The following is a 26,534-nucleotide window of genomic DNA, read 5'->3' as shown; positions in this document are numbered from 1 at the left end:
TGGGTGTCACTGGCACAACCAAAGGCCTGCGCACCATACTGAAGTCTTGAGACTATGAATGCCTCAAAAATCATGAACAAAGTTTTCCTATCATTGCCCCATGGGACGGCTGACAATATTTTTAATAAAATTAATATAGTATTTGCAGGTGCCAACTTTATTGGCTATATGCTCCGTAAAGGTGAGACGCTGGTCAAAGGACACTGCCAAAAAGCGGACCGATTTCACTTGGGTTACTGGGGGCTTTATTGACTATTTTACTTTTCTTACAGGTATCTTTGCCTAGACATTTTTCATAAATATCATCTTCCAACAGCTTGTAGCGGTTGGAAGTAGGAATGGTATACTCACCAACTTCTTCATCTGTCTTGGGGGTCACCAAAGGTCTAACACGTCTCTCCCTGGCTCCCTCCTGGTAAGGGGTGGGGGGTAGATATTTCTTCTTTCGTCTGGTCTTGACTGGTGTTGGTGGTGGTGAGGGAGACCTTGGTGACCCACTGGCTTTAGTTGTTGAAGTATCTAGTTGGGCGCTTACCCCGCCGTGTATGACAGACTCAGAGGTTGGAACGGGAGAATTAATTTTATTTCTTCTGGGGGATTCTTCTGGGGGATCTTCTTGCAGCTCCATAATAACGACATCACTGGAGTTGTCTGAAATTTCGGCTAACTCCGAACATTTATCATTAAGCTCTGCGGGAGCTTCAGCGATCTTGTCCCCCCGACAGCACCCACATTCAGCTACGCTTCGTGACACTCCGTCGCAACAATTACAAAGCTCGGCGATCTATTTCGAGACTGGGCGATTCCGCCTTGTGCAGCAGTTACAGGGGTCGTCTCATAAGAGGAGGCAGTACGTAGCACATACTTTTGCCGTATCCTGTCGATAACACCCCAAATGTATCCTTCAAATTCAAAATGGAATCAATAATGTGTAATTGTTTTGGTTTAATGACGTAATGAAATCCAAATTCATCCAAAACGGCATTAGCCAACTCTTCCATGTTGTAACTTCGCTTGATATGAGACGGCCCCTGTAACTGCTGCACAAGGCGGAATCCCCCAGTGCGCGATCACGTGGTCTACGTCTCGAAATAGATCGCCCAGCTTTGCAATTGTTGCGACGGAGTGTCACGAAGCGTAGCTGAATGTGGGTGCTGTCGGGTTCTTTCTGTAGTAAGTGTATTAGTGATTAATATGTGGATTTTTTTGTATCACTTAACTCGAAAATGATTGATGTAAAGGTATTTGACGTCAAACATAGGATTGTTGTGGTATTAGAGCGGGACTCGTTGCCTACCGTTTGGTAGTCAGGAATTGCCAAAAAAAGACATAGGTTGGTCTCTGACTGTAATGAGAGCGTGTTTATGTCCAAATGTCCGTCTAGCTCTCTTACAGTCAGAGTACTCGGGCTAAGCAAAAGGTTACTTGAGACTTTTTGCTCAGCTGATAGCTCTCATGTGCGGTAGGCTTTACTCGAGCGATGGACGAGGGAGGAAAATAAAACTGGGGAAAACCCACTTTCCCAGACAAAATGGCTACCTGTGTAGACAACTTGTCAAAAATGACCATCAATACCAGTAAACAAGTTAAATATGGTGAGTAAAATAGATATTCCACGATGCCAGTTATTATAATAATAACATTTATAGTTAATATTGTTAAATAAGTACCTAGCAGCCACACAACAAATTATAAAAGTTTAAAACGATCAACCGAACAGCAGTTGAGTTGGCAAAGTACAAAACTCAAATATCGATTTTTGATTCAAGCACAAAGGCAATCAGAAGCCTGTCTATTACTTTTTTGTGTTCAGCAGGTGTGTTCAATAGGTTACAACTGTTGAACACTAAATTATTTTTATTAAATAATTTTTCTAGTTTCAGTCTATTTTGAATTTGTTTAGTGCACTCGAATAAGAAATGTTTAACATCTTCAATTTTGTTACACACTAAACAATTCTAATTTTAAATTTATTATTATTTAAACCAAAACATACATCCATTCTTAATCTTGAAATAATTTTTGTAGCTCTAATATTAAAAGAAACTGGTTCAGGCCCTGATGTCTTTGGCTTGATATGTGCATGCCACGCCCTGGTATGGTGGTCCCACTAGGTTTGCCATAAACCTCCAAGGCGTGGTTCTAATACTGAGTTAACCTCACTATAGTTATATGCCTCACTAATGCCAGTATTAACGTCACGCAGACTATTTTTGGCGTTAACGTCAGCCAACTCATTGCCGGGTAATCCGACATGAGCCGGCACCCACTCTAACACTACTGTGGTTCCACTGGTGATAATATTATTATAACTATTATAAATTTTGTTTACAATTTCCGGTCGTACACCGCCACAGCCCATAATCGCCTGCAAAGCACTTAGACTGTCAGTGAAAACGACAAATCCACCAGGGCCTTTATTTTTATTATAATTCTCTATCCACATCAACGCATAGAGTATGGCTAAAAGTTCACAAGTATATACTGAAACATTATCTGTAAGCCTGGCCCTAATGACTATCGGTTTAGTTACCTTTTTTAAATTTTGAATAATAAATGTCATACCCGCTTTGCCACTAGTGGGGTCTTTTGCCCCATCAGTAAACACATGAATACTATCCGGATAAAAGTTCTTCACCACGGGTTGAAAAATTATTTTCTTAAATAATGGGTTGTCAAATTTCAAAATTTCATTGCGGATGTGGAGCTTCACCACTGGGGGTTCAAGTGGCCATGGCATCTTCAACTTACCATTGGCCGTGCTCATGGTTAGACCAACAACACCAAAATCAGTGGTGAATTTATTTAAATAAGAAATGATGGATATGCCCTTATAACTGACAGTATTAACTTTATGAGGTGTTAGTTTATTAATTGGAGAGTCAGGCACGAGATTCCTTACTTTAGTTAAATATCTGAATCCATGTCAAAACCTTATTTGCAAAATCATTCTTGTTCTCCACTGTTATGATTTACTACCTTGATACCAATAGGGCTTGTAAAGAAAGATAACTCTTGACGACACTGTTGAAACCAATCATATTATGGTGTAGTGAAGTCCATTAGCATTGAAGCAGAATCTATCTATACCGGAGGCAGTATTCTTGAAGCACAGGAATGATCATAAATTGTTACCCATATGGTCAAAACTATCTTGGTACATATCAAAATGATACGTCCCACTAGAACACCAAGTGGGAATAACATTTCGTGACGTCATTGATTGGCGCATTGCAATCTTACAGGAAAGTCAACCAAATGAGTCGAGTGATATAAATTAAGATCGATTATGGGTAATAAATAGGATATTAAACTCGCTACCATTCCATATCATGTGTATGTCCCTCGTGAAATAACTTTCAATTGAAAATTACTTCACGAGAGACATAAACATGATACGAAATGGTGAAATAATTTTCATTGTCACTCGCTAAAGCTCGTGGCAATTAAAAATTATTTTACTCTGGATATAAACATGATACGAAATGGAAGCTTGTTCCATATCCTATACGTATGTAATAAGGGGAGACAACTACAGATTTTACCTGTTCCCCGAAGTGGCTTTTCCCTCCTGTAGGACGTCAGCCATTATACTATCTCCACTCTGAAACATATTGCCTGAGCTAGAGCGAGGTTAACACATAAATCCTGACAATTTTTTTTTTAAATCAGTACACAGAACCCGCAAATATCTTGCCGGGACCCGTAAAAAATTGTAACCTCCCAAAATAGGGACTGACCTCAGTGATTAATCCGACGAGAGAATAAATATTTTAAGTATGTTTCGTCCCAGTTGTGAAAATTCAAAAAAAAGAAGTAAAGACGGTTAACTTCAAGAATTATAAAATGGGGCCAAATTTCCGTCATATTAATTTAAAATGATTCAACATTGCTAATTTCCGTAAGTTTTTATCAGGAAGAAATTGTCCGCAGTTCCAGAACTACAATGTACACAAACTACTTTGCACTTTTGTTTTCAAAATAAATCTTTGCAGATTTTCTTTTCACTTTCAGTATGAGCAAAAACTAAAATAAAAATAATATTATATATTATGTGCATGCACTTGTGCTTGCTTATTTTATTTAATTTTTTTAATCAGTGATACCTTTTTATGTAACTTGTGTTAGTTCTTGCCCACATTTGAGAACGTGGCTCATTTGCCTTTGGTAAACTAAAATTAACCTTTATAGAATGTTGTAAATCCGCTTGACAAAAACATGGACCTTACTTACTTACTTACATACTTACGTATCGACTTACTTATTTACTTACTTATCTACTTACTTATTTTACTTACTTGTTTACTTACTTTTTTACTTACTTATCTTACTGGTTTTTAAATAATCTTTTACAGAGTGGTTCTGTAGCAGGGAGCTAAATTCTTCTCGTGACAGTTTTGCCCAACACGTAGAATGTTTCCAATTAGTCAGTATGTGGCCATTTTCCTGATGGTTACAAATGTGATGCTGTTCTCTGTCGTGGTGTATAAAACATCACAGCTGTACACGAAACCGCACTCTACCATCTTCAGTAACTCGGAGATATGTCACAAGGCCACGTGTATACCAGGAGAGACGTGCTGTGACGTCACTGCAACCAACAAAACCGTTAATGGTTCTTTGTATTGTTGTTACCATGACTACGGGGAACGTGTTCGTAGTATTATGTTAAAGGCAGGCATATGCTATCATAGACTGATTACAAATTATATTATACGTTATCTATTCGTTTAAATGTTTTAGTAGTGTGCACGTATAAGCATTTATTTTCACTCCAAAGTTGAGAACATTTCCGTCTGTGTTTTGCTATATGGCCGCATCTGGCTGTAATACCGGTCCGAACAGGTCGTTCTGGAACCCATTCACAACTGCTGTCTCTTCCGCTATACACCCATGTCCCAACAGGTCAATGCAAAATATTACAAAATAACATGGGCAAAATCCAGCCTGAAGGCTTACCATTGATTTTTTTTTTTTTTTAAATTGTTGTCCAATTACTAGAAATGAATATGTGAACCACAACATATGTCATATTTAGGAACTATAATGGACCGTGATGAATGAACTCTCACCCGGAAGTGAATTGTGTAGTAACACACACTCACACACACACACACACACACACACACACACACACACACACACACATATATATATATATATATATATATATATATATATATATATATATATATATATATATATATACATACACACATATAATAATAATATTTATATATTGTAGTTATATGTTCTGTAGTAACGTAAAGATCGCTGCAAGTTACTATGCCGTGTAAACACAACTCACAACCTGTAATAGTTTTATTAGGAATCAAACATAAATGAAAATTATATATTCAGTTTACATTTACAACAATAAATGTTACTCACTAGATGCATGTTAAAATCTGTAATCCGACAATCCATATGGACAATTATCTTACAAACTTCTTACATCATTAAAAGGAATCATGCGACTCGGCTGTTGTTTAAAAAATACCCCCCCCCCCCCCCCCCCCCAAAAAAAAAAAAAACCCACAACAACAACAACAATGATGATGCTTTTACAGTCTGAAGTCGTCGGTCCGTGCACGTTTAATTGTTCTGTGGTTTTCTCTTCTTCATCTTTTTGTTCATATTCTTCTTCTTGTTAACATTGCTCTTTTTCTTCTAATTATTATTATCGTTGTTAATATTTAGCCAATAAAATTCAGTTTAGATTATGAATAATAGAAATTTCAAATTAAATCATTACGAAATTAGACTGCATTTCCTCGATTTCTATCCAATTCAACCAATCGGATATCAGCATTTTGATCGTCTTAATCGCGAAGACACCCCAAAAAGCCGTCTTAATTACATGTTACGTGACCAAAATTACTTCGACCTAATTCGCCAGACATCATCGTCAAGAGCTGTATGAATGACGTCAAAACAATTGGCGCGAACACGCAATGACGCTTGCCCCGCCCATATCAAGTAATGAACCTACGAAATGCCATCTAAATCGGTTAGAAGGCTTACAGGGACATACCCTAGTTTTTAAACACTAAGGCATATTTTTGACTATTATAGCCGTTTGTGATACTTTACTTAGATTTTATGGTTTAGGTTATCAATTTCCGTACATTCGAAGTGTTTTTGGTCATCCTGGTGTTTTTAATATCACAAAAATCCTTTCTCGTATTTTTAAAAACGCACGTGCTTCTGAGATGTAACAGTTATGGAGTCGAGATTTAGTCTATTTTTAGATGGTATTTCACCATTTCAAAGTTACAAAGTCATGTTTCTCTCAATTGTAACTTTATCCAAATGTGTTACAGGTTTGTAGATTAACTAAACTTAGTGTTAATTTTCACGGGTTGAAACTAGGATCTGTCCCTTTAAGACGTTTCTTCAGAAATAAGAACGGCTCAGCCTCTTCTTTGTTCTGAAGAAACGTCTTAATGTCTTCTAACCTATACTTAGGAAAGTAAAACAGTGTATTTATTTGTTAAACGTAGGGATCATTTGCTGTTTTGCAAGTACATTTTTATAAGGTTTCTAGCAAATGTGTTGTACGTTATTTAATCTTGTCTATGCCAAAATCATAAAGAGTTTTTGCTGCAGATTCAAAAGACACATTAGAACAAACGTCACAGTTATACGGTTTTAACAAACCACAGTTCGTAATAAATCTGATGAGGTACATTCCTTTCTTTTTCCACGTCATGAGAAAACGTTTGTGCAATACGTATTTCGAACTTCCTATACTAGATGACGGTTATATATTTATTTTTAATTATTATTTTTCAGCAACTGGATCAAAATTATGAAAGAGATATCAGAAATGGTACGTTCTATCAAGTTCGCGCGCACGCACGCACGCATACATATACATTCACGCACACACACAATTTCAAAGATGCGCACACGCACACGCAAACACAGAGAGCTATACATACATACACATGCACAGGACACACATACACACAGAGATACATACATACATACATACATACACACACAGACACATACACACAGACATACAAACATATATACACAGACATACAAACAGACACAAACACACAGACACACATAGACATATATGGGGGTGGGGAGAGTAAATAGAGAGACGGAGTGTGTTACGTGTTGTTATTTTACAAAATGGATTTTGACCACGCATTACCCTTACGTTCATGTTATTTCAGACAACCATCTCCAGAGGGTGAGGAAAGTTGCTGCTGCTGTAAACGTATTATAGACCACGTATTACACTTAGTTCGTAATGTTATTTCAGACTACCATCTCCAGAGGGTGAGGAAAGTTGCTGCTGCTGTAAACGTATTATAGACCACGTATTACACTTAGTTCGTAATGTTATTTCAGATGACCATCTCCTGAGGGTGAGGAAAGTTGCTGCTGTTGTAAACGTATTATAGACCACGTATTACACTTAGTTCGTAATGTTATTTCAGATGACCATCTCCAGAGGGTAAGGAAAGTTGCTGTTGTTGTAAACGAAGACAAAACTCAACAGAAACCCGCTGCTCATCTGCAGATGGACCCTGATGCGCAGTATGACAAAGGTGAGATTTAAAACAAATACAACGTAGTCTCGGTCGCTTTTAGTTCACCAAGGTAAACATCTCCGGTCCGTTTTTTAACATTTTGACATATATTGGATGTTACGGCACAGCAATAAACATCACAGTAATAATATCGTGCCGGAGACGTTTATCTTGATGAACTATGTTGCTTTCAGACTGTTGTCACAACAACATTCTTGTTACATTCTGTATAAAAAGCTGCAATAATTAAAGTCCGAACCAAATTATTAACAACTACAATAAATTACTCTCCTACCTTTAATGACCGTTACATTTCCCCCAAATTTTCTCCAGACACAAGATGTAAAAAAACCCATTACAGTGACACAGATTCCACATATGAGACTGTAACGATGTCGCCAGTGTCGACTTCGCTGAGATAGCATAGGGCAAAATACATGCAGTTTTCTGCAGTCTGCCATTTTTTATTTTAATGGAATACTTTTCAAGAGGGGTGAAAGCCTCCAAAGTATCTGACATAATTAATATAAAATGAATGATGTCTAGTGGTATTATTAAAAAAAAAATAATAATAATAATAATAATAAAATTAATATGACGTCATCACGTTTGCTTTTATATCATAACATGTTATGACGTTGTTAGATAAGTCATATCCTTTCACCCCTCTTGGAGAATATTCCATAAAAAATCAAAATGGCAGCCGGCACAAAATTACATGTTTTTTGCCCTATGCGATCTCAGCGAACTCGATATAGGTGATATGTTATGTTCTAGTATGTGGAATCTGTGTCATTGTCACGGGGTTTTTTTTTAAGATTTCTGTCTGGACAAAATGTTGGTAAAATCTAACAAAAACATAAAGGTAGGAGAGCAATTTTTCATAGTTGTTAACATTTTGGTTCGGACTTTAGTCATGTACAACGTAAACAAACGAAATACAGGTAACAAGGTGGTCAGTGCGCATGGATCTACTACTCCGTACAGCGGTAAAGTTATCAAATAAAACGCTTCACTTCATTTATTTTGCGTATTATATAGAATTTCCTGAAATCCCCTAAATATATACAGTGCTGTCCGGTGTATCGGCGCACCTAAGCATTCAAGGGCCATTGTCTGCACGTGTACTGAGATATGAGGAGGGAGTCCGTTATAACAAAGAAAATATATGTATATTTTGGATAATATACATATAACGTGTGCGTGTGTGAGCATTACAAAAATATATATACCGGTAGTAGTGACGGCTCTGTACAGGACGTTCCTACACAGGGAGGTCTAGTATTCTATATACTTAGATTTGGTCCATAAACTCTGCCTAAACAACAAGCAACGAGCTACAAGCTCCCATATCAGATTTTGGCAACATTAATGTGATACAAAAAAGGCTCACAAGTGGGGGCACATGTACTACATGATGTAGCGTTGACTGCTATGACCCATATACGTCACATGGCCTATAGCTTGCCACAAACCGTCCTGTGCAGAACCGTGCTGTGTAGTGCCGACGTATACATATATTAGTCCAGTTTGTTTCAATTTCTGAGAAGAAGTGATTTTTTCTGGACAATTCACTTGATTTTTTTTACCTTTGTTTTTCTGGTAGGACGACGAAAAAGGTGAGATAAAACGTTTATTACTTTGGTTCATGTTTTCAGTGTTTCTTTACGAGTATTCATATTGGTGTAAAATGTACCTAAAGTGGGCTGTTTTTAGGAATCCCTGGTTCATGTTTTCAGTGTTTCTTTACGAGTATTCATATTGGTGTAAAATGTACCTAAAGTGGGTTGTTTTTAGGAATCCCTGGTTCATGTTTTCAGTGTTTCTTTACGAGTATTCATATTGGTGTATAATGTACCTAAAGTGGGCTGTTTTTAGGAATCCCTGGTTCATGTTTTCAGTGTTTCTTTACGAGTATTCATATTGGTGTAAAATGTACCTAAAGTGGGCTGTTTTTAGGAATCCCTGGTTCATGTTTTCAGTGTTTCTTTACGAGTATTCATATTGGTGTATAATGTACCTAAAGTGGGCTGTTTTTAGGAATCCCTGGTTCATGTTTTCAGTGTTTCTTTACGAGTATTCATATTTGTGTATAATGTACCTAAAGTGGGCTGTTTTTAGGGATCCCTGGTTCATGTTTTCAGTGTTTCTTTACGAGTATTCATATTGGTGTATAATGTACCTAAAGTGGGCTCTTTTTAGGGATCCCTGGTTCATGTTTTCAGTGTTTCTTTACGAGTATTCATATTGGTGTATAATGTACCTAAAGTGGGCTCTTTTTAGGGATCCCTGGTTCATGTTTTCAGTGTTTCTTTACGAGTATTCATATTGGTGTAAAATGTACCTAAAGTGGGCTGTTTTTAGGAATCCCTGGTTCATGTTTTCAGTGTTTCTTTACGAGTATTCATATTGGTGTAAAATGTACCTAAAGTGGGTTGTTTTTAGGAATCCCATTTATCCGTCATTTCATTTGTTTCCTTTCACCGGCTTCGGTGACGCAGTGGTTAAGCCATCGGACTACAGGTTGGTAGGCACAGGGTTAGCAGCTCGGTACCGGCTCCAACCCAGAGCGAGTTCTTAAGAGTTCAATGGGTAGGTGTAAGGCCACTACATCCTCTTCTCTCTCACTAACCAACTAACAACTAACTCACTGTCCTGGATAGACAGTCCAGATAGCTGAGGTGTGTGCCCAGGACAGCGTGCTTGAAACTTAATTGGATATAAGCGCGAAAATAAGTCGAAATAAAAAAAATCTAAACCTACATGTAGTTCAGATACCTTTGAAGTACAAAATATGAACTGGTTATTATTAATATGCATGTGATTTATCCACAATCTAATTAAAATTAGCTCCACTATTACATGTGGATCTAACAGCAGCCCATTGGAGATCATGTCCAGTGGACCTTTCATTCGACCATTACCATTACCAATATTTATTTACATGCTCATATACCACCAGAGTTTCGAGCGTGTCTGTCCCGGGTCCGATCTCTGGATAGCCAGTGATCTGGTCCGGGACAGAAATATAGAACAATTTTGAACTTTAAATGCCAAAACTAAAACAAGGGACATTAATAATTTGTGTGCAATCCTAATATTTAGAACTCTGTCTACTTTTATTAATACATTTATAAATTTAGGCGCTTTTTTGATTGGGCTGTCTAATTAGATTCAATATAATTATTTAACCTTAAGCCCTCTACTGGTTGGGGAAAATGTGGTTGGTAGGAAAGGTTAGGGTTCCAGTCACAGGAATAACTTAGTGGTAATTTATAAGAGGGGCAGCACTCATATTAGTAACCTTGGTGTGGCCAGCCGCCCCCCCCCCCCCCCCCCCCGGACATACCTAACTCTCCCTACGGCCGAAACCGCTACGCCTAGGCGCCCTACCCCTAATTTCCGGTGGTATACCCCACCCAAAACAACCCCGGTCGGTCAAACCGCAGTGCCCTCCACTCATGGTGCCCCTCATAAAAGAATTGAGTCTAGCGTCGCTGCCATTAGTAGAGTGACAGGCCACTGGGAGAGTGGCATAGTAGTATTCATTTAGTAGTTGAAAGGAGGAAAGGTTCAGGAAAGTTTGGCGTCTGGCCGGCCGATGGTGTGAAAACGCACTCTGGTTGATCACTTGGAATCGAGGAGCCTCGCTGTCACCTACGGGAACAATAACGTTATGTCATTCAACAGACGCTGTCACTCTTTAATATTTAAAAACCGCAGGGAGGGCACGAGGCAAGAGAAGACTGTCAGGGCTCTCCAGACGGCATGGGTGCAGCGCACCGACCCATTAAATTATTATTTTTATTATATAAATGGATAAAAATAAATGATTAAAAAATATGAAACATTTAAAAAACGAGCACGCTTGTAAACATGTATACATGGTTTTTAAAAACAATAACACCAATAGAAATTATACCGTTATGTACACTAAATGGTATAGCCGGTGAGCGGGGAGTACATTACTGCCAGGTAATACCCCCCCCCCCCCCCCCCCCCCCCCCTCTCTACTTACCTGAAGCTGACACATTCACCCAACATTCATACAACACACATATAAACGCGATAAAACAAAATTATAATCAAAAGATATAGTCAATAATTTATTAACCAATTTATATACAATTATTAAAAATATTAAAAACCGGTCCAATTAAAAGCCGTCGATTAAACCCGCCAGGCGCGTTAAGCCTACCGCAGACGAGAGCTAACAGCTGAGCAAAAGGTTACTTGAGACTGTTTGCTCAGCTGATAGCTCTCGTGTGCGGTAGGCTTTACTCGAGCGACGGACGAGGGAGGAAAATAAAACTGGGGAAAACCCACTTTCCCAGACAAAATGGCTACCTGTGTAGACAACTTGTCAAAAATGACCATCAATACCAGTAAACAAGTTAAATATGGTGAGTAAAATAGATATTCCACGATGCCAGTTATGCAACAACCCAACATTTATTATAATAATATCATTTATAGTTAATATTGTTAAATAAGTACATAGCAGCCACACAACAAATTAGGCTATTAAAGTTTAAAACGATCAACCGAACAGCAGTTGGCAAAGTACAAAACTCAAATATCGATTACTGTCTATTACCTTTTTGTGCTCAGCAGGTGGGTTCAATAGGTTACAACGAATGTGGAACTTCACCACTGGGGGTTCAAGTCGCCATGGCATCTTCAACTTACCATTGGCCGCGCTCATGGTTAGACTAACAACACCAAAATCAGTAGCGAATTTATTTAAATAAGAAATGATGGATATGCCCTTATCCCTGACAGTATTAACTTTATGGCACGAGATTCCTGACTTTAATTAAATATCTGAATCCCTGTCTGATTCTTGTAAGAGTTAAAGGCAAAACTCCAAGCTCAACCATTATGCTGTCATATGGATCGCAAATAGCACCCCCAATAATTATCTTGAGGGCCCTACCATACACTCCATCAAGCTTTTTAAGGTGAGTTGCGGAAGCACATCCAAAGGCCAGCGCTCCATATTGGAGTCTAGACACAATGAAGGCTTCGAAGATCATAAGCAGAGTTTTTCTATCTGCGCCCCATGACGTGCCAGACAATATTCTTAATAGATTTTTTAAAAAAGACACAATTGTCGGACACCTCAGTTATGTGTTCGCCAAAACTAAGGGCATGGTCAAAGATTACACCTAGGAACCTGACAGATTGCACCTGCTTATTTACCACATCTTTAAATTTTAATTCCAAATTACCTGCTGATTTAAAATTTCCACGTTTTTGAAAAACTATACTATTAGTTTTAGCTTTGGAAATGGTAAGACCCCACCCCCACCCCCATTTTACCCTCTGGCAGAAACCCTGGTTGGGTTACCAAACCAAATTAAAAAGTTCCAGGAACAACTCAAGAGTTTTGGTAGGCATATTTTTAAAGAATAAATAACTAAACCTATCTGGCCCTGGAGCTGAGCTTATACGGTTACCAAAAGCCCTGAGCAATTCCTGGAGTTTAAAGGGTGCATTATATGGTCTATCAGGATCCGGGTTATTGATTTCCTGGGGGACCGGACTGTTTTTTTCCATTTTTATTTTCCTTGTCTGAAAATTTATAGAATAATTAGTAATTGGCGAATTTTTTTTAAAAACTGCTCCCAAGGCATTAGCCTTTTGTTGATCATTAAGATAGATTTTACTATTTTTTTAAAATATTATTATTTTTAAATGGCCTCCCCTGAATCCCCTTAATCTTAGACCATACCTCCTTAATATTAGAATCACGGTTTAGCGAACTACAGATCTGATGCCATGAGGCGTTTCTTATTTTTATAATATTTAGCTTAAGCTTATATTTACTATCTTTAATTTTTTTTTTCTTTTTCTAAAGTCCTATTCTTTTTTTAAATTTTCCTACATTTATTTCTATTAATTTTGAGTTTAGTAAGTTCTTCGTTCCACCAGGGTACGGAAGAACGTTTATTACTTTTACTAAAAACTGGAATTGTTTTGTCTGCTATATCAATTATAGCTTTAACTAAATTATCATAAAACTTATTTACATCTTAATCCTTAATCTGCTTATCCAACAAACCACACGTGTCTAAACTTGGGCCAGTCAGCTTTATTCATATTCCATTTCTATTTTCTTTTTAACATTAGTATAAGTAATTTTAATAGGAAGGTGATCGCTACCCGAATCATCAAGAACGCCCCACTCACACCTGGCTGCCATATTATTAAATACAAAAGACCAATCAAAACCTTATTTGCAAAATCATGTCAGTGATTTGAAAAGAATTTGAAAACATTCTGGATTATTCCGAGGGTATACGAAATGATTCCGGTGAATTACGAAGTATGCCGGAAACTAATTTCAATATAAATTTTATATAAAATTCGTTTCAAGATAAAACAAAAAAATAATAAATTAAAAAAAACGCAATGGTATAGCCATAAAATCAGTTTATACTAGTATACAATCCAGAGTTTATTACTGCACTTTCCCCCCTGTTTTCTCAATGTTGAAATAGACCAACGAGTTCGCCTATTGCATAAATAGTCTCGCCCGATATTTTTAGAATTTGTATGCCCCCGAATAACGCTATAAAAGGCGAAATGTGATTGGTCGATATTTAAATTATTATTTATAGATGAAATGTCACCTGGACATGGGAGTCCACGCAATGCTGTTAGATCTACTGGTAGACCAGTGGGGCTAATTTTAATTAAATTGATCCAGCTAGGACAATTCTTGTTCTCCACTGTTTTGCATGTATGTTAGTATGGTGGACAGTGTATTATGATTTACTACCCTGATACCAATAGGGCTGTGTTAATGGAGATAACTCTTGATGACACTGTTGAAACCAAATCATATTATGGTCTAGTGAAGTCCATTAGCATTGAAGCAGAATCTATCTATAACGGAGACTGTATTCTTGAAACACAGGAATGATGATAAATTATTACCCATATGGTCAAAAATATCTTGGTACATAATTAAAGTAATTGATACTAGCTCCGCACTGAACACAAGTGTGACGTAACACTTCCCGTGACTGCGATCGATGACGCACTGCAATCTACACAGAGAACGTCAACAAAATGAGTCGAGTGATATGTAAATTAGATCGATTATGGGTAATAAATAGATATTAAACTCGCTACCATTCCATATCATGTTTATGTCCCTCGTGAAATAATTTTCAATGAACAAATTACTTCACGAGAGACATAAACCTGATACGAAAAGGTGAAATAATTTTAATTGTCCACTCGCTAAAGCTCGTGGCATGTAAAAATATGTTTTCCTCTGGATATAAACATGATTTATCGAAATGGAAGTTTGTTCAATATCCTATACATATGTAATAAGGGGAGACAACTACCCGTGATTTTACCTGTTCCCCGGAGTGGCTTTTCCCTCATGTAGGACATCCGAGGTATACTATCTCCACTCTGAAACATATTGCCCAAGCTAGAGCGCGGGTTACACCGAAATCCGACAACGAGTTTCTTAAAATCAGTACCCAGAATTAAAAAGGTCCGGACAAGAGCAGTTTCTTGCCAGGACCACGTGCCGCAAATATCCGTGACCCGTAAAAATTGTAACCCCCAATAGGGACTGGACTTCAGTGATTAGACCGACGAGAGAAATAAATATGTTAAGTATGTTTTCGTCCCAGTTGTGAAAATTCCAAAAAAAAAAGTAAAGACGGTTAACTTATTCAAGAATTATAAAACATGGTGCCAAATTTCCGTCATATTAATTTAAAAATGATTCAACTCGCTAATTTCCGTAAGTTTTTTTATCACACCAGGACGAAATTGTCCGCAGTTCCAAAAACGACAATGTACACAACTACTTTTGCACTTTTGGTTTTCAAAAGAAAGCTTTGCGATTTCTTTTCACTTTCTTATGATCAAAACTACAAAAAAAATAAAAAAAATTATATATTATGTGCATGTACATGGCTACTTGCTGCTTGTTATTTTATTTTTAATTTTTTCATCAGTGATACCTTTTTATGTAACCTTGTTGGTCTACATTCCCTTGCCCCTCTTTTGAGATATGGCTCCATTTGCCTTTGGTAAACTAAATTACCCTTTTTAGAATGTTGTAAATCCGCTTGACAAAAGCATGGACCTTACTTAATTTCTTACATACATACTTACGTATCGACATACTTATATACTTACTTATCGACTTACTTATTTTCCTTACTTAGTTTACTTACTTATCTTACTGGTTTTTAAATAATCTTTTACAGAGTGGTTCTCTAGCAGGGATCTAAATTATTCTCTTGACAGTTGTGTGCCCAAACACGCAGAATGTTTCCCAATTAGGTCCGTCGTGGCCTATTTTCCTGATGGTTACAAATTGTGATGCTGTGTGTCCCTGTGTGTGTATAAAACATCACAGCTGTACAACGAAACCGCACTCTACCATCTTCAGTAACTCGGTAGATCTGTCACACAAGACTGTCCACGTGTATACCAGGAGAGTCGTGCTGTGACGTCACTGCAACCAACCAAACCCTCAATGGTTCTTTCTATTGTTGTTACCATGACGACGGGGAACGTGTTCGTAGTATATGTTAAAGGTAGGCGTATGCTATCATAGACTGATTACACAAATTATATTATACGTTATCTATTCGTTTAAATGTTTTAGTAGTGTGCACGTGTAAGCATTTATTTTCACTCCAAACTTGAGAACATTTCCGTCAGTGTTTTTCTATATGGCCGCATCTGGCTGTAATACCGGTACGAACAGGTCGTTCTGGAACCCATTCACAACTGCTGTCTGTTCCGCTATACACCCATGTCCCAAAAGGTCAATGCAAAATGTTACAAAATAACATGGGCAAAATCCAGCCTGAAGGCTTACCATTGAAAAAAACATTTTTTTTAAATTGTTGTTCAATTACTAGAAATGAATATGTGAACCACAACATATGTCATATTTAGGAACTATAATGGACCGTGATGAATGAATTCTCACCCGGAAGTGAATTGTGTAGTAATACATACTAGTAGTAAGTCTGTAATTCGACAATCCATATGGACAATTATCTTACAAACTTCTTACATCATTAAAAGGAATCATGCGACTCGGCTGTTTTAAAAAACCAAACAAAAAAACAACCCAGTGATGAATGCTTTTACAGTCTGAAGTCTGAAGTCCGTTCACGTTTAATTCTTCTGTGGTTTTCTCTTCTTCATCTTTTTGTTCATATTCTTCTTCTTGTTAACATTGTTCTTCTTCTTCTAATTATTATTATCGTTCGTAATATTTAGCCAATAAAATTCAGTTTAGATCATGAATAATAGAAATTTCAAATTAAATCATTACGAAATTAGACGGCATTTCCTCGATTTCTATCCAATTCAACCAATCGGGATATCAGCATTTTGATCGTCGTGAATCGCGAAGACACCCCAAAAGCCGTCTTATAGACAAGTTACGTGACCAAAATTACATCATCGACCTAATTCGCCAGATATCATCGTCAATAGCTGTACGATGACGTCAAAAACAATTGGCGCGAACACGCAATGGACGCTTGCCCCGCCCCATCAAGTAATGAACCTACGAAATGCCGTCTAAATCGGTTAGAAGGCTTAAAGGACCTACCCTAGTTTTTAAACACTAAGGCATATTTTTGACTATTATAGCCGTTTTTGTTTTGTGATACTTTACTTAGATTTTATGGGTTAGGTTATCAATTTCCGTACATCGAAGGGTTTTTGGTCAATCCTGGGTGTTTTTAATATCACAAAAAGTCCTTTGTATTTTTAAAACGTAGGAGCACGTGCTTCTGGAGATGTAATAGTTATGGAGTCCCAGGATTTAGTCTTTTTTAGATGGTATTCACCATTTCAAAGCTACAAACTCATTTTCTCCATGGTTCTCAATTGTAAACTGTATCCAAATGTGTTACAGGTTTGTAGGTTAACTAAACTTAGTGTTAATTTTAATTTCACGGGTGTGAAACTAGGGTCCTGTCCCTTTAAGACGTTTCTTCAGAAATAAGAACGGCTCAGCCTCTTCTTTGTCTGAAGAAACGTCTTAATGCCTTCTAACCTATACTTAGGAAAGTAAAACAGTGTATTTCGTTGTAGTTAAACGTAGGGAGCATTTGCTGTTGTTTGCAAGTAACATTTTATAAGGTTCTAGCAAATGTGTTGTGTTGTGCGTTATTTTAATTAATCTTGTCTATGCCAAAATCATAAAGAGTTTTTGCCACAGATTCAAAAGACACATTAGAACAAACGTCACAGTTATTAGGTTTTAAACAAACCACATTAGTAATAAATCTGATGAGGTGTCGTTTTTTTGACCTTCATGGGGGGTTTTTTCCCCACGTCATGAGGAAAACGTTTGGTGTAATATGTATTTCGAACCGGGGGTCCCATACTAGATGACGGTTTATATATTTATTTTAATCATTATTTTTCAGCAACGGGACCAAAATTATGAAAGATAGATATCAGAAATGGTACGTTCTATCAAGTTCGCGCGCACGCACGTACGCACACATACATTCACGCACACACACAATTTCAAAGATGCGCACATGCACACACACAGAGAGAGCTATACATACATGCACATGCACATGACACACACATACACACAGAGATACATACATACATACACATACATACACACAGACATACAAACATATATACACGGGCATACAAACAGACACATACATACATAGACATATATGGGGGTGGGGGTGGGGTAAGAGTAAATAGAGAGACAGAGTGTGTTAGGTGTTGTTATTTTACAAAATGTATTTTGACCACGGATTAAGTTACGTTCAAATTATTTCAGACTACCATCTCCAGAGGGTGAGGGAAGTTGCTGTTGTTGTAAACGTATTATAGACCACGTATTGCACTTAGTTCGTAATGTTATTTCAGATTACCATCTCCAGAGGGTAAGGAAAGTTGCTGTTGTTGTAAACGAAGACAAAACTCAACAGAAACCCGCTGCTCATCTGCAGATGGACCCTGATGCGCAGTATGACAAAGGTGAGATTTAAAACAAATACAACGTAGTCTCGGTCGCTTTTAGTTCACCAAGGTAAACATCTCCGGTCCGTTTTTTAACATTTTGACATTTATTGGATGTTACGGCACAGCAATAAACATCACAATAATAAATATCGTGCCGGAGACGTTTATCTTGATGAACTAGGTCGCTTTCAGACTGTTGTCACAACAACATTCTTGTTACATTCTGTATAAAAAGCTGGAATAATTAAAGTCTGCAACGATGTCGCCAGTATCGACTTCGCTGAGATAGCATAGGGAAAAATACATGCAATTTTCTGCCGTCTGCCATTTAAAAAAAAAATTATTATGGAATACTCTTCAAGAGGGGTGAAAGCCTCCAAAGTATGTGACATAATTAATATAAAATGAATGATCTCTAGTGGTATTATAAAAAAAAATTAATAATAAAATTTGCTTTTGCTTTTGTTTTTGTTTTATATCATAACATGTTATGTCGTTGTTAGATTAAGTCATATCCTTTCACCCCTCTTGGAGAATATTCCATAAAAAGTCAAAATGGCAGCCGGCACAAAATTACATGATTTTTGCCCTATGCGATCTCAGCGAAGTCGATATAGGTGTCATGGTTATGATCTAGTATGTGGAATCTGTGTCATTGTAATGGTGTTTTTTTCAAGATTTCTGTCTGGAAAAAATGTGGGTACAATCTAACAAAAAATAAAGGTAAGAGAGCAATGTTTCGTAGTTGTTAACATTTTGGTTCGGACTTTAGTTATGTACAACGTAAACAAACGAAATACAGGCAACAAGGTGGTCAATGCGCATGGATCTTCTACTCCATACAGCGGTAAAGTTATCAAATAAAACGCTTAACTTCATTTATTTTGCGTATTATGTAGAATTTCCTGAAATCTCCTAAATATATAATTTAATATTTAATAATACTGGGTGTTTTTTTTCCAGATAAATATATCTCAGCTCTCCGGTGGAAATCAAATGGGAAGAGATCGTTTGTGAAAGACGGACTCACTGTCGTTGAGGAAGGGATTCGGGTGGAGAAAGAAGGGAACTATTTCATCTACAGCAATGTCGTGTTTTCCGGTAACCAGACTAAGGAACTCGATTTCGCCAGACTTTGTCATTACCTGTACAAACGCGTCCCCACGACACGAAGGTCTAAAGTCCAACAGCTGTCGTCCAACCCCCAGTCGACGTGTAAAATCAGACGAGGAAAGCCCGCCTTCGCGACATCCTACATTGGCGCTGTCTACCATCTGGAGGCCGGGGCCATGGTGATGGTGAAGACGTCGTCGGTGGATAGACTTGTCAAACATCCACAGTCGACGTACTTCGGAATTTACATGATTTGATAGTTCCCGTGTGTTGAGACCGCTGGTGTTCGCTGTTCATCTAAAGGTTGTTTTGTTTATTTTGAAATATTTTATTACTCAGAAAATAAAGAGTCAAAAGGATTGCACAACAGACAGAGCCTATATAAGTGCTCTCCTAAACAAGATGTACATCAGACAATAATCAATATACATAATAATGTATATCAAACATAATAACATACTTAACGTACTTAACATAATTAATATTTATTAGGCTAATATATAGGAATAACAGGTAGAGTTTGTTTTGTTTAACGACACCACTAGAGCGCACTAGTGACTTATCATTGACTTATAGGATGTCAAATGTCATTTGGAATCTTTTACTCGTAGTCTTAGAGAAGAAACATGTTTCCATCAGCAGAAGGTGATCTTTTGTGTACATTGTTCCCAGACAGGACAGCACATACCACGGTCTTTGATATACCAGCCGTGGAAGTTAAACCGCCAGTGCAACAATGAACACTGGTAGTAGCTGCAGTTTTCACCGTTAATGGTCTTCTAATAACCGATAGTGTAACAATTCGAACACAAAAGAGTCTGACATTTAATTGTTTTAAATGGAGAATTTTCTGCATTGTTGTGGAGGGCTGATAATCAGCGGTAGAACGTTTGCCTGACGTGCAGTGTAATTTCCCATTCCAACCAATCCCCACACAATTGATGTATCAAAGGCAGCGATATGTGATGTGAGTCTGTAGTGTGTCCATGCCCGTAGGAACAGCTGTCCCCACCCCCATCCCGGTTCCTGCGGGACTGAGTATATATTAAAATCCATTGCTTCTACTCTGTATGAGTAACCTGTGTGGTGACAGCGGGTGTCTTCTCTAACTATCTGGACGTAGTGTCGTCATATATTAGACACGAACAGCTATAGTCTAAACTGTGTTGAAGTCTTTTCTGGCCTTTTTATTGGCTAAGTGGTGGGTCTCGTTAAACAAATATTTCTTTCCTGGGGCCTAATTCTCTTAGGCTCTGCTAGACAACAAAGCATCCTCTTTGCAAGTGTTTTTCATTGCACTGCGATATCGCAAAGTTGCGAGAGTTTAGTGAATTAGGATCCTGGACTTTTGTTAGCGCAGTGGTAGACATTAGGTTCAGATCTCATTTGGAAAAACCCATAAGATGTGCAAAGTGCCAGAGGTGGGGTCATTCTGCCAAGAGCTACAGATCAACCAGGGATACCCCATCTGCTTCCAGTGTGGGGCTAGTCAACCCAAGAGATACCCTGACAGTCCGTGCACGAGAGAAATCTTCTGCGCGAACTGTCGGGGCCCTCATTTCACACACTCCAAGGAGTGCCCGGAGCACATCAAGGCTGTGAAAATCTTGGCCGATAAAAATACTGAAGACCACTATCAGGGATGGGATACCAGAGTTCCTACTGCACCCCAGCTCTATTCGCTCTGCTTCCCCCTTTGGTTTCTCAACCCCCCCCCCCCCCCCCCCCACCCACCCAGACCCCCAACTCAGGATTTACCCTTTAGAAATCAAGAGGGACCAAACTACAGCAGTAATCCTAATAATCAATCAACACGCTCGAATTTGTGAGAGTTATTTCAGGCCTTATTTTCGATGGAGCATTCAAAATTACCCCCCAAACAAAATATTCTATCCCCGACATAGAGGGGGCCACCAGGGCTGCTTGTCAAATGTTTGACAGGCACTTGGCTGTCAAGATAGAAGCAGGGTCGGTCCAATCTAGAACTATTAACTGGTATAGGGAGCGTAATTTGGTTGATCTGTTGGACGATGTTAACAACACGGTTATCTAAATTACCTAACATTATAGAACTCTAACTAGTATTGTCTCGTCCCCCATTATGAATACAAGACATAAACGTTCATTTAATAATAATTCCAATCTCTAAAAATGCCTTTTAGCCGGAACTACTTTATGAATTATGTCAACAAAGGAATCCCCGAGGAATTTCCTTGAGATTCTATTTTTAGACATCAAACAGTAATCGTCTGCTGTCAAACTTCCAAGTGTCAGCGTTAGACATCGTAACATGTCAGATGCTCCTATACAATTTTTTGGAGATTTTAATTTAAACACGTTAAATCTCACGAATGCTGGTGTCGCACCACTTGAAGTCACACACACGCCAAAACCATCCTGTGTTGTCGCCACTTCCACAATTACAAGGCCATTAAACACAGAAACTCGTGACACACCTGTTTCCACCATTTCCGGAAACATTGAAACCACTTTCTCCATGTCATCTATCAACACATGGAATTTTCACGCACTCAAAATTTTATAACTGTAATTTCAACGTCGTAATGGGTAAAACTGGACAGTAATCAAAAAATGGCGGCCATGCACAGTTCGTAGTTAAATATTCAAACACCAACCGCTTCACATATAAATTATACCATACAAAATAGGTCGCTTCAGACATTTTTATTACAGGTTAAAAGTTATTGAAATTACTTACGTTATATGTTTATAGTGAATTCAAAATGTTTCTAGTTGGTATTGACATTTAATGCAAAAAATTAATATGAATTGTATTAATGATTGTAACATTGTCATTCTCTGATTCGGCTATTGACGGAAAAAGCCGAACCACCATAGGGATTCAGCTAATGTTGAGTATTAAATAAAAATAGTAAATAGTTGGAAAATAGAGTTCACTTTTTATTTCAAAGAGCTTTACATTAATGACATGGTTATATGTTTGGAATGCTAACGCGCTACGCCATTCATACAGTGTGTAAAGCAGTTTTGCGTTTCATACTAGCATGAAACTCAAAAATGTTCAGTTCAATTCTTAAATAATAGCAATAATATTAATAATATGAAACAATTTAATGATAATAATCATAATAATACGTCTAGTTCTGTTAATGCTATTAAAGGTCTTACAGTGGTACAGTGGAACGCCAAAGGTTTGCGCACTCATGGACCCGAATTAAAAAAATATTTAATTGATAATAATAATTTTGACGTGGTCACCATTCAAGAGACCTGGATTACTAATTTATCTAATAAACAAAAACGATCTAAATTATTTACAGAGTACAAAATTCCAGGATATACAGGTCTCTTTTTTAATAGTGGTGTCACTTCTAGGGGCGGCATCGCTACCTTCGTTAAATAGGGTATCGCCCACTCTCGACTGCCACATGTTGCCACTCACCCCAATATCAAATCGTTGAGGGTGTCTATACACGGCCTTAACTACAACTTTAATATATTTAACATTTATGTACATCCGGGTGATCTAATATTAATTTAACTGTAAATGATTGTTCAAAAAATATTCGTAACAGTGATTCGGATATACTAATTACAGGTGTTTTAACAGTCATAACACTATTTGGGGCTTCAATGTTACCAATTTACCAGGCCAAACACTTGGAAAATTTAATGGATAATAATGATTTGGTCTGTTTAAATGATGGCGCCCCTGCGTGGGAGGTGCTCAATGAATTTGGTAGCGACCACCTCCCTATCAAAACTGTTTACAATAAAAATTGTCTTTGGGAAGAACCCAGTAAACAAAAAACATAATTGGAACTTTAATAAAGCAGATTGGCCCCGTTTTGAGAATATGTGCGCTTGTATCGATCCTGAGCAGATTGGAAATGCTAATATTGATGTTTTTAATGATAATCTAGTTAAGGCAGTTATTGATATTGCTGTTGGAACTATTCCAGCACGCGGTAATAAAGGTAAAATTAATTCAATCCCCTGGTGGGCGGATGAATTAAATTTACTTAAAAAAGAAAGAAACACATTAAGATTTTTTTTTTTTTAAATAGCACGGATGTTAATATTAATAATTTTAAATATGCTAAATATAAACTTATTCATACCATAGCTAAAGAAAAAAAAGCCTCATGGGAAAAAAATTGTCAGCTCCATTGGCGAAGGCACTACTGGGAGGAAGGTCTGGTCGAAGATCAAGAGAATTCAGGGGAAACCGGGCAGTTTTTCAAATATTTTAAAAAATAGTAAGGTTTATAAAACCAATCAAGCTAAATTCGATATTTTAGGAGCAACGTTTAGACAAAATTCGGCATCTTCTATTTTTTCTAAAAATTTCAAAAACGTAAAGCATATGTGAAAAAATATAATAAAATATCCCTTGATTCTAAATTCCGGCGGTAACGAGTACGACATGCCCTTCACGCTCCAAAAGATCCTCAAGGCTTTTCAGCACCGTAAAGGCTCTGCTCCAGGGCCTGACAGATTTAGTTATTTATTTTTTAAGCATATGCCTAAAATACTTGAGCTTTTCTTGGAGCTTTATAATCTTACATGGAAACAGGGTTAAAGCTGGAAGCATGCAAAAGTGTTTGCTCTCTCTAAGAGGGGGAAGGACCCTACTGACCCCAAAAATTACCATCCGACTTCTTTAACGTCCAGTGTCTGTAAGACCATGGAGTATATGGTTAACATCCGCCTTTCCCACTTTTTGGAACTTAATAATTTATTTACTAATTTTCAAAGTGGGTTCAGAAAAAAAGCACTCCACAACCGACCACCTTGTTCGTTTACAGACCGAGGTTAAAAATGCCTTTAGGAAGAAACACAAGGTGGCGGGTGTATTCGTGGATATTGAAAAGGCGTACGATATGGTCTGGAGACATGGACTGTTACGAAAAATATATAAAATGGGTGTAAGAGGTTCTATGTTTAATTTTATAGATAGATTTATAAGTAATAGAAGTTTTACTGTTAAGTATAAAGGTTACTCTTCCCCTGTTTGGAACTGGAAAATGGTATCCCCCAGGGGTCAGTGATAGCTGCGACTCTGGCATTTTTATTAACGATTTGGCTAAATCTCTCACTGACAATATATCTAAAGATTCACAACTGAGTATCGGTCTCTTTTGCAGACAATACTGCCTTCTGGAGGGTTGGAAATACTTTTGATCTGGATCTAAATGTCCGACAAAATTGGTCAGAAGACTTGGGGTGACCAGGATTGTTCCCAATCTAAAACTTGCTGTAGTCTTTTTCTGGGTAGAAACGGACAATCAGCACAAAACTAGACTTAATATATAACAAAAACTTACCCTTAGACGAATCAAACAGGGACTGGCCTCACTTATGTGTTGACAAAAAATCTGGCACCGCCTGCCCATTGAAGCAACCAGAGTACGGATGACGTCCGGCTGTGGTTGTCGGTCCAACTCGTCCATAGATGCTCAATTGGGTTCAAATCCGGTGATATCGATGGCCAAGGAAGGACATTAATGTTGTTGTTCTGTAGGAAAGCCGTTGTGAGACGTGCTGTGTGAGGGCCTGGCGTTGTCATGTTGGAACACTGCGTTGGCGTTGGCCATAACTGGAACGATGTGTGGGCCGGAGGATCTGGTCAATGTAGCCCTGTGCATTCAGGTTAACCTGCACGTGGACCAGGTCAGTTCTGACAGTGTGTGAGATGGCTGCCCACACCATGACACTACCCCCGCCGAATCTGTCCATTCCTGCACGCAGTTTGCCGCATAACGTTCACCACGACGCCTATACACGCGACATTTTCATCATGACGTCGGAGCAGAAATCGGGACTCGTCACTGAACCACATTTGTCTCCATCGCAGTTGAGGCCATTGTCGATAAATCTGGCACCACTGCAGTCGGAGTCGACGGTGTTGTGGTGTTAAGATGACACCTCGAACTGGACGTCTGGCACGAATTCCTACCTCACGTAGGCGGTTCCGTACGTACGGTTTTCCTGGTCGGATATCCTGCGCAAAACCTGGTATTGCTGCGGCTGTGGAGGTGGGCAGTAGTCAATCGTTCCCGAAGGTGGCGTACCCGGATGTAGCGGTCCTGCCGGGGGTAGTGACCCGTGGTCGACCGGATCTACGGAGGTCACGTGTTGATCCATGTTGCTGGTAACGGTCCCACAGTCTGGAGATGGTGCTTGGGGACACATGGAATGTCCTGGCAACGGCCGTTCTGGATTCGCCTGCGTCTAGTCGGCCGATGGCATTGTTTCTCTGCGGTTCACTGAGACGTGGCATGTCCTGGATTGTCAACTGTCTGCCAGATACAGAGGCCAGGCAAGCGAACACCCTACACTTTTATACTGTCGGTGTTCATGTTGCACGTGCAGACAACGCACGTGCAGTGGTGACATGGTTTGCACGTGGCTGCGTTTTTGCGAATATTCACATTTTGGAACTTTATTGTACAGTTGCTGCGTTTTATCGAATGTAACCGTGGGAATGTGTTTGGGACATGCAATGACCTTATATTCACAAAGCATGAACCGGTAGGAAACATAAAATCGGAGTTATAACCCATTTGTACCCTTTTGCGTTTCTTTTTTTGAAGAGTATATCTAAAAATTCTCAGTTAAGTATCGGTCTCTTTACAGACGATACTGCCTTCTGGAGGGTTGGAAACACTTTTGATTTGGTTAAACGTGCATTGTCTGGAATATTTTTTTCTTATTTAAGCATTTAGAACAGAATATCCCATTACGTTTGGTGCATATAAGACGCAGCACTCCGAATTGGTTTCACTACACTGGCTTTTCTAAGTTAAAAATAAACCCACTATTTTGAAAGTGGGACACTTTTTCCGGGCTCCCTCTGGGCTAAAAATAGTACGGTTCGGCTATTGT

The 26,534-nt window shown here is 38.3% G+C and overlaps 1 protein-coding gene and 1 long non-coding RNA gene across 3 annotated transcripts; both read left to right on the top strand.

Annotated features, from left to right (window-relative positions):
* The first annotated feature begins 1,118 nt into the window (after positions 1–1,118).
* LOC121373204 lies at positions 1,119–7,575 on the top strand. 2 transcript variants are annotated; one of them, XR_005958037.1, is made up of 3 exons: positions 1,119–1,173; positions 6,796–6,832; positions 7,458–7,575. It is a non-coding gene; the product is annotated as an uncharacterized LOC121373204 (long non-coding RNA). The 2 variants fall into 2 exon arrangements; XR_005958038.1 differs by lacking the exon at positions 1,119–1,173 and adding an exon at positions 1,518–1,595.
* A 10,446-nt stretch (positions 7,576–18,021) lies between these two features.
* Positions 18,022–22,396, top strand: LOC121373244 (lymphotoxin-alpha-like). The gene is made up of 3 exons (XM_041499753.1): positions 18,022–18,025; positions 18,456–18,566; positions 19,515–22,396. The coding sequence occupies exons 2-3, from the start codon at positions 18,539–18,541 to the stop codon at positions 19,919–19,921; spliced, it is 435 nt and encodes a 144-aa protein (XP_041355687.1). The 5' UTR covers positions 18,022–18,025; positions 18,456–18,538; the 3' UTR covers positions 19,922–22,396.
* The last annotated feature ends 4,138 nt before the right edge of the window (positions 22,397–26,534 follow it).

This window comes from Gigantopelta aegis, chromosome 5 (assembly GCF_016097555.1).
Source record: "Gigantopelta aegis isolate Gae_Host chromosome 5, Gae_host_genome, whole genome shotgun sequence".
NCBI lineage: Eukaryota > Metazoa > Mollusca > Gastropoda > Neomphalida > Peltospiridae > Gigantopelta > Gigantopelta aegis.
The sequence above is the reverse complement of the archived record's forward strand: the minus strand, read 5'-3'. Positions and strand labels throughout refer to the sequence as shown.

Excerpts from the sequence above, each read along its gene's own strand:
- LOC121373244 (XM_041499753.1), top strand. The coding sequence starts at position 18,539 with ATGGACCCTGATGCGCAGTATGACAAAG. Across the intron at positions 18,567-19,514 it reads TGATGCGCAGTATGACAAAG|ATAAATATATCTCAGCTCTC; the intron begins GTGAGATTTAAA and ends TTTTTTTTCCAG.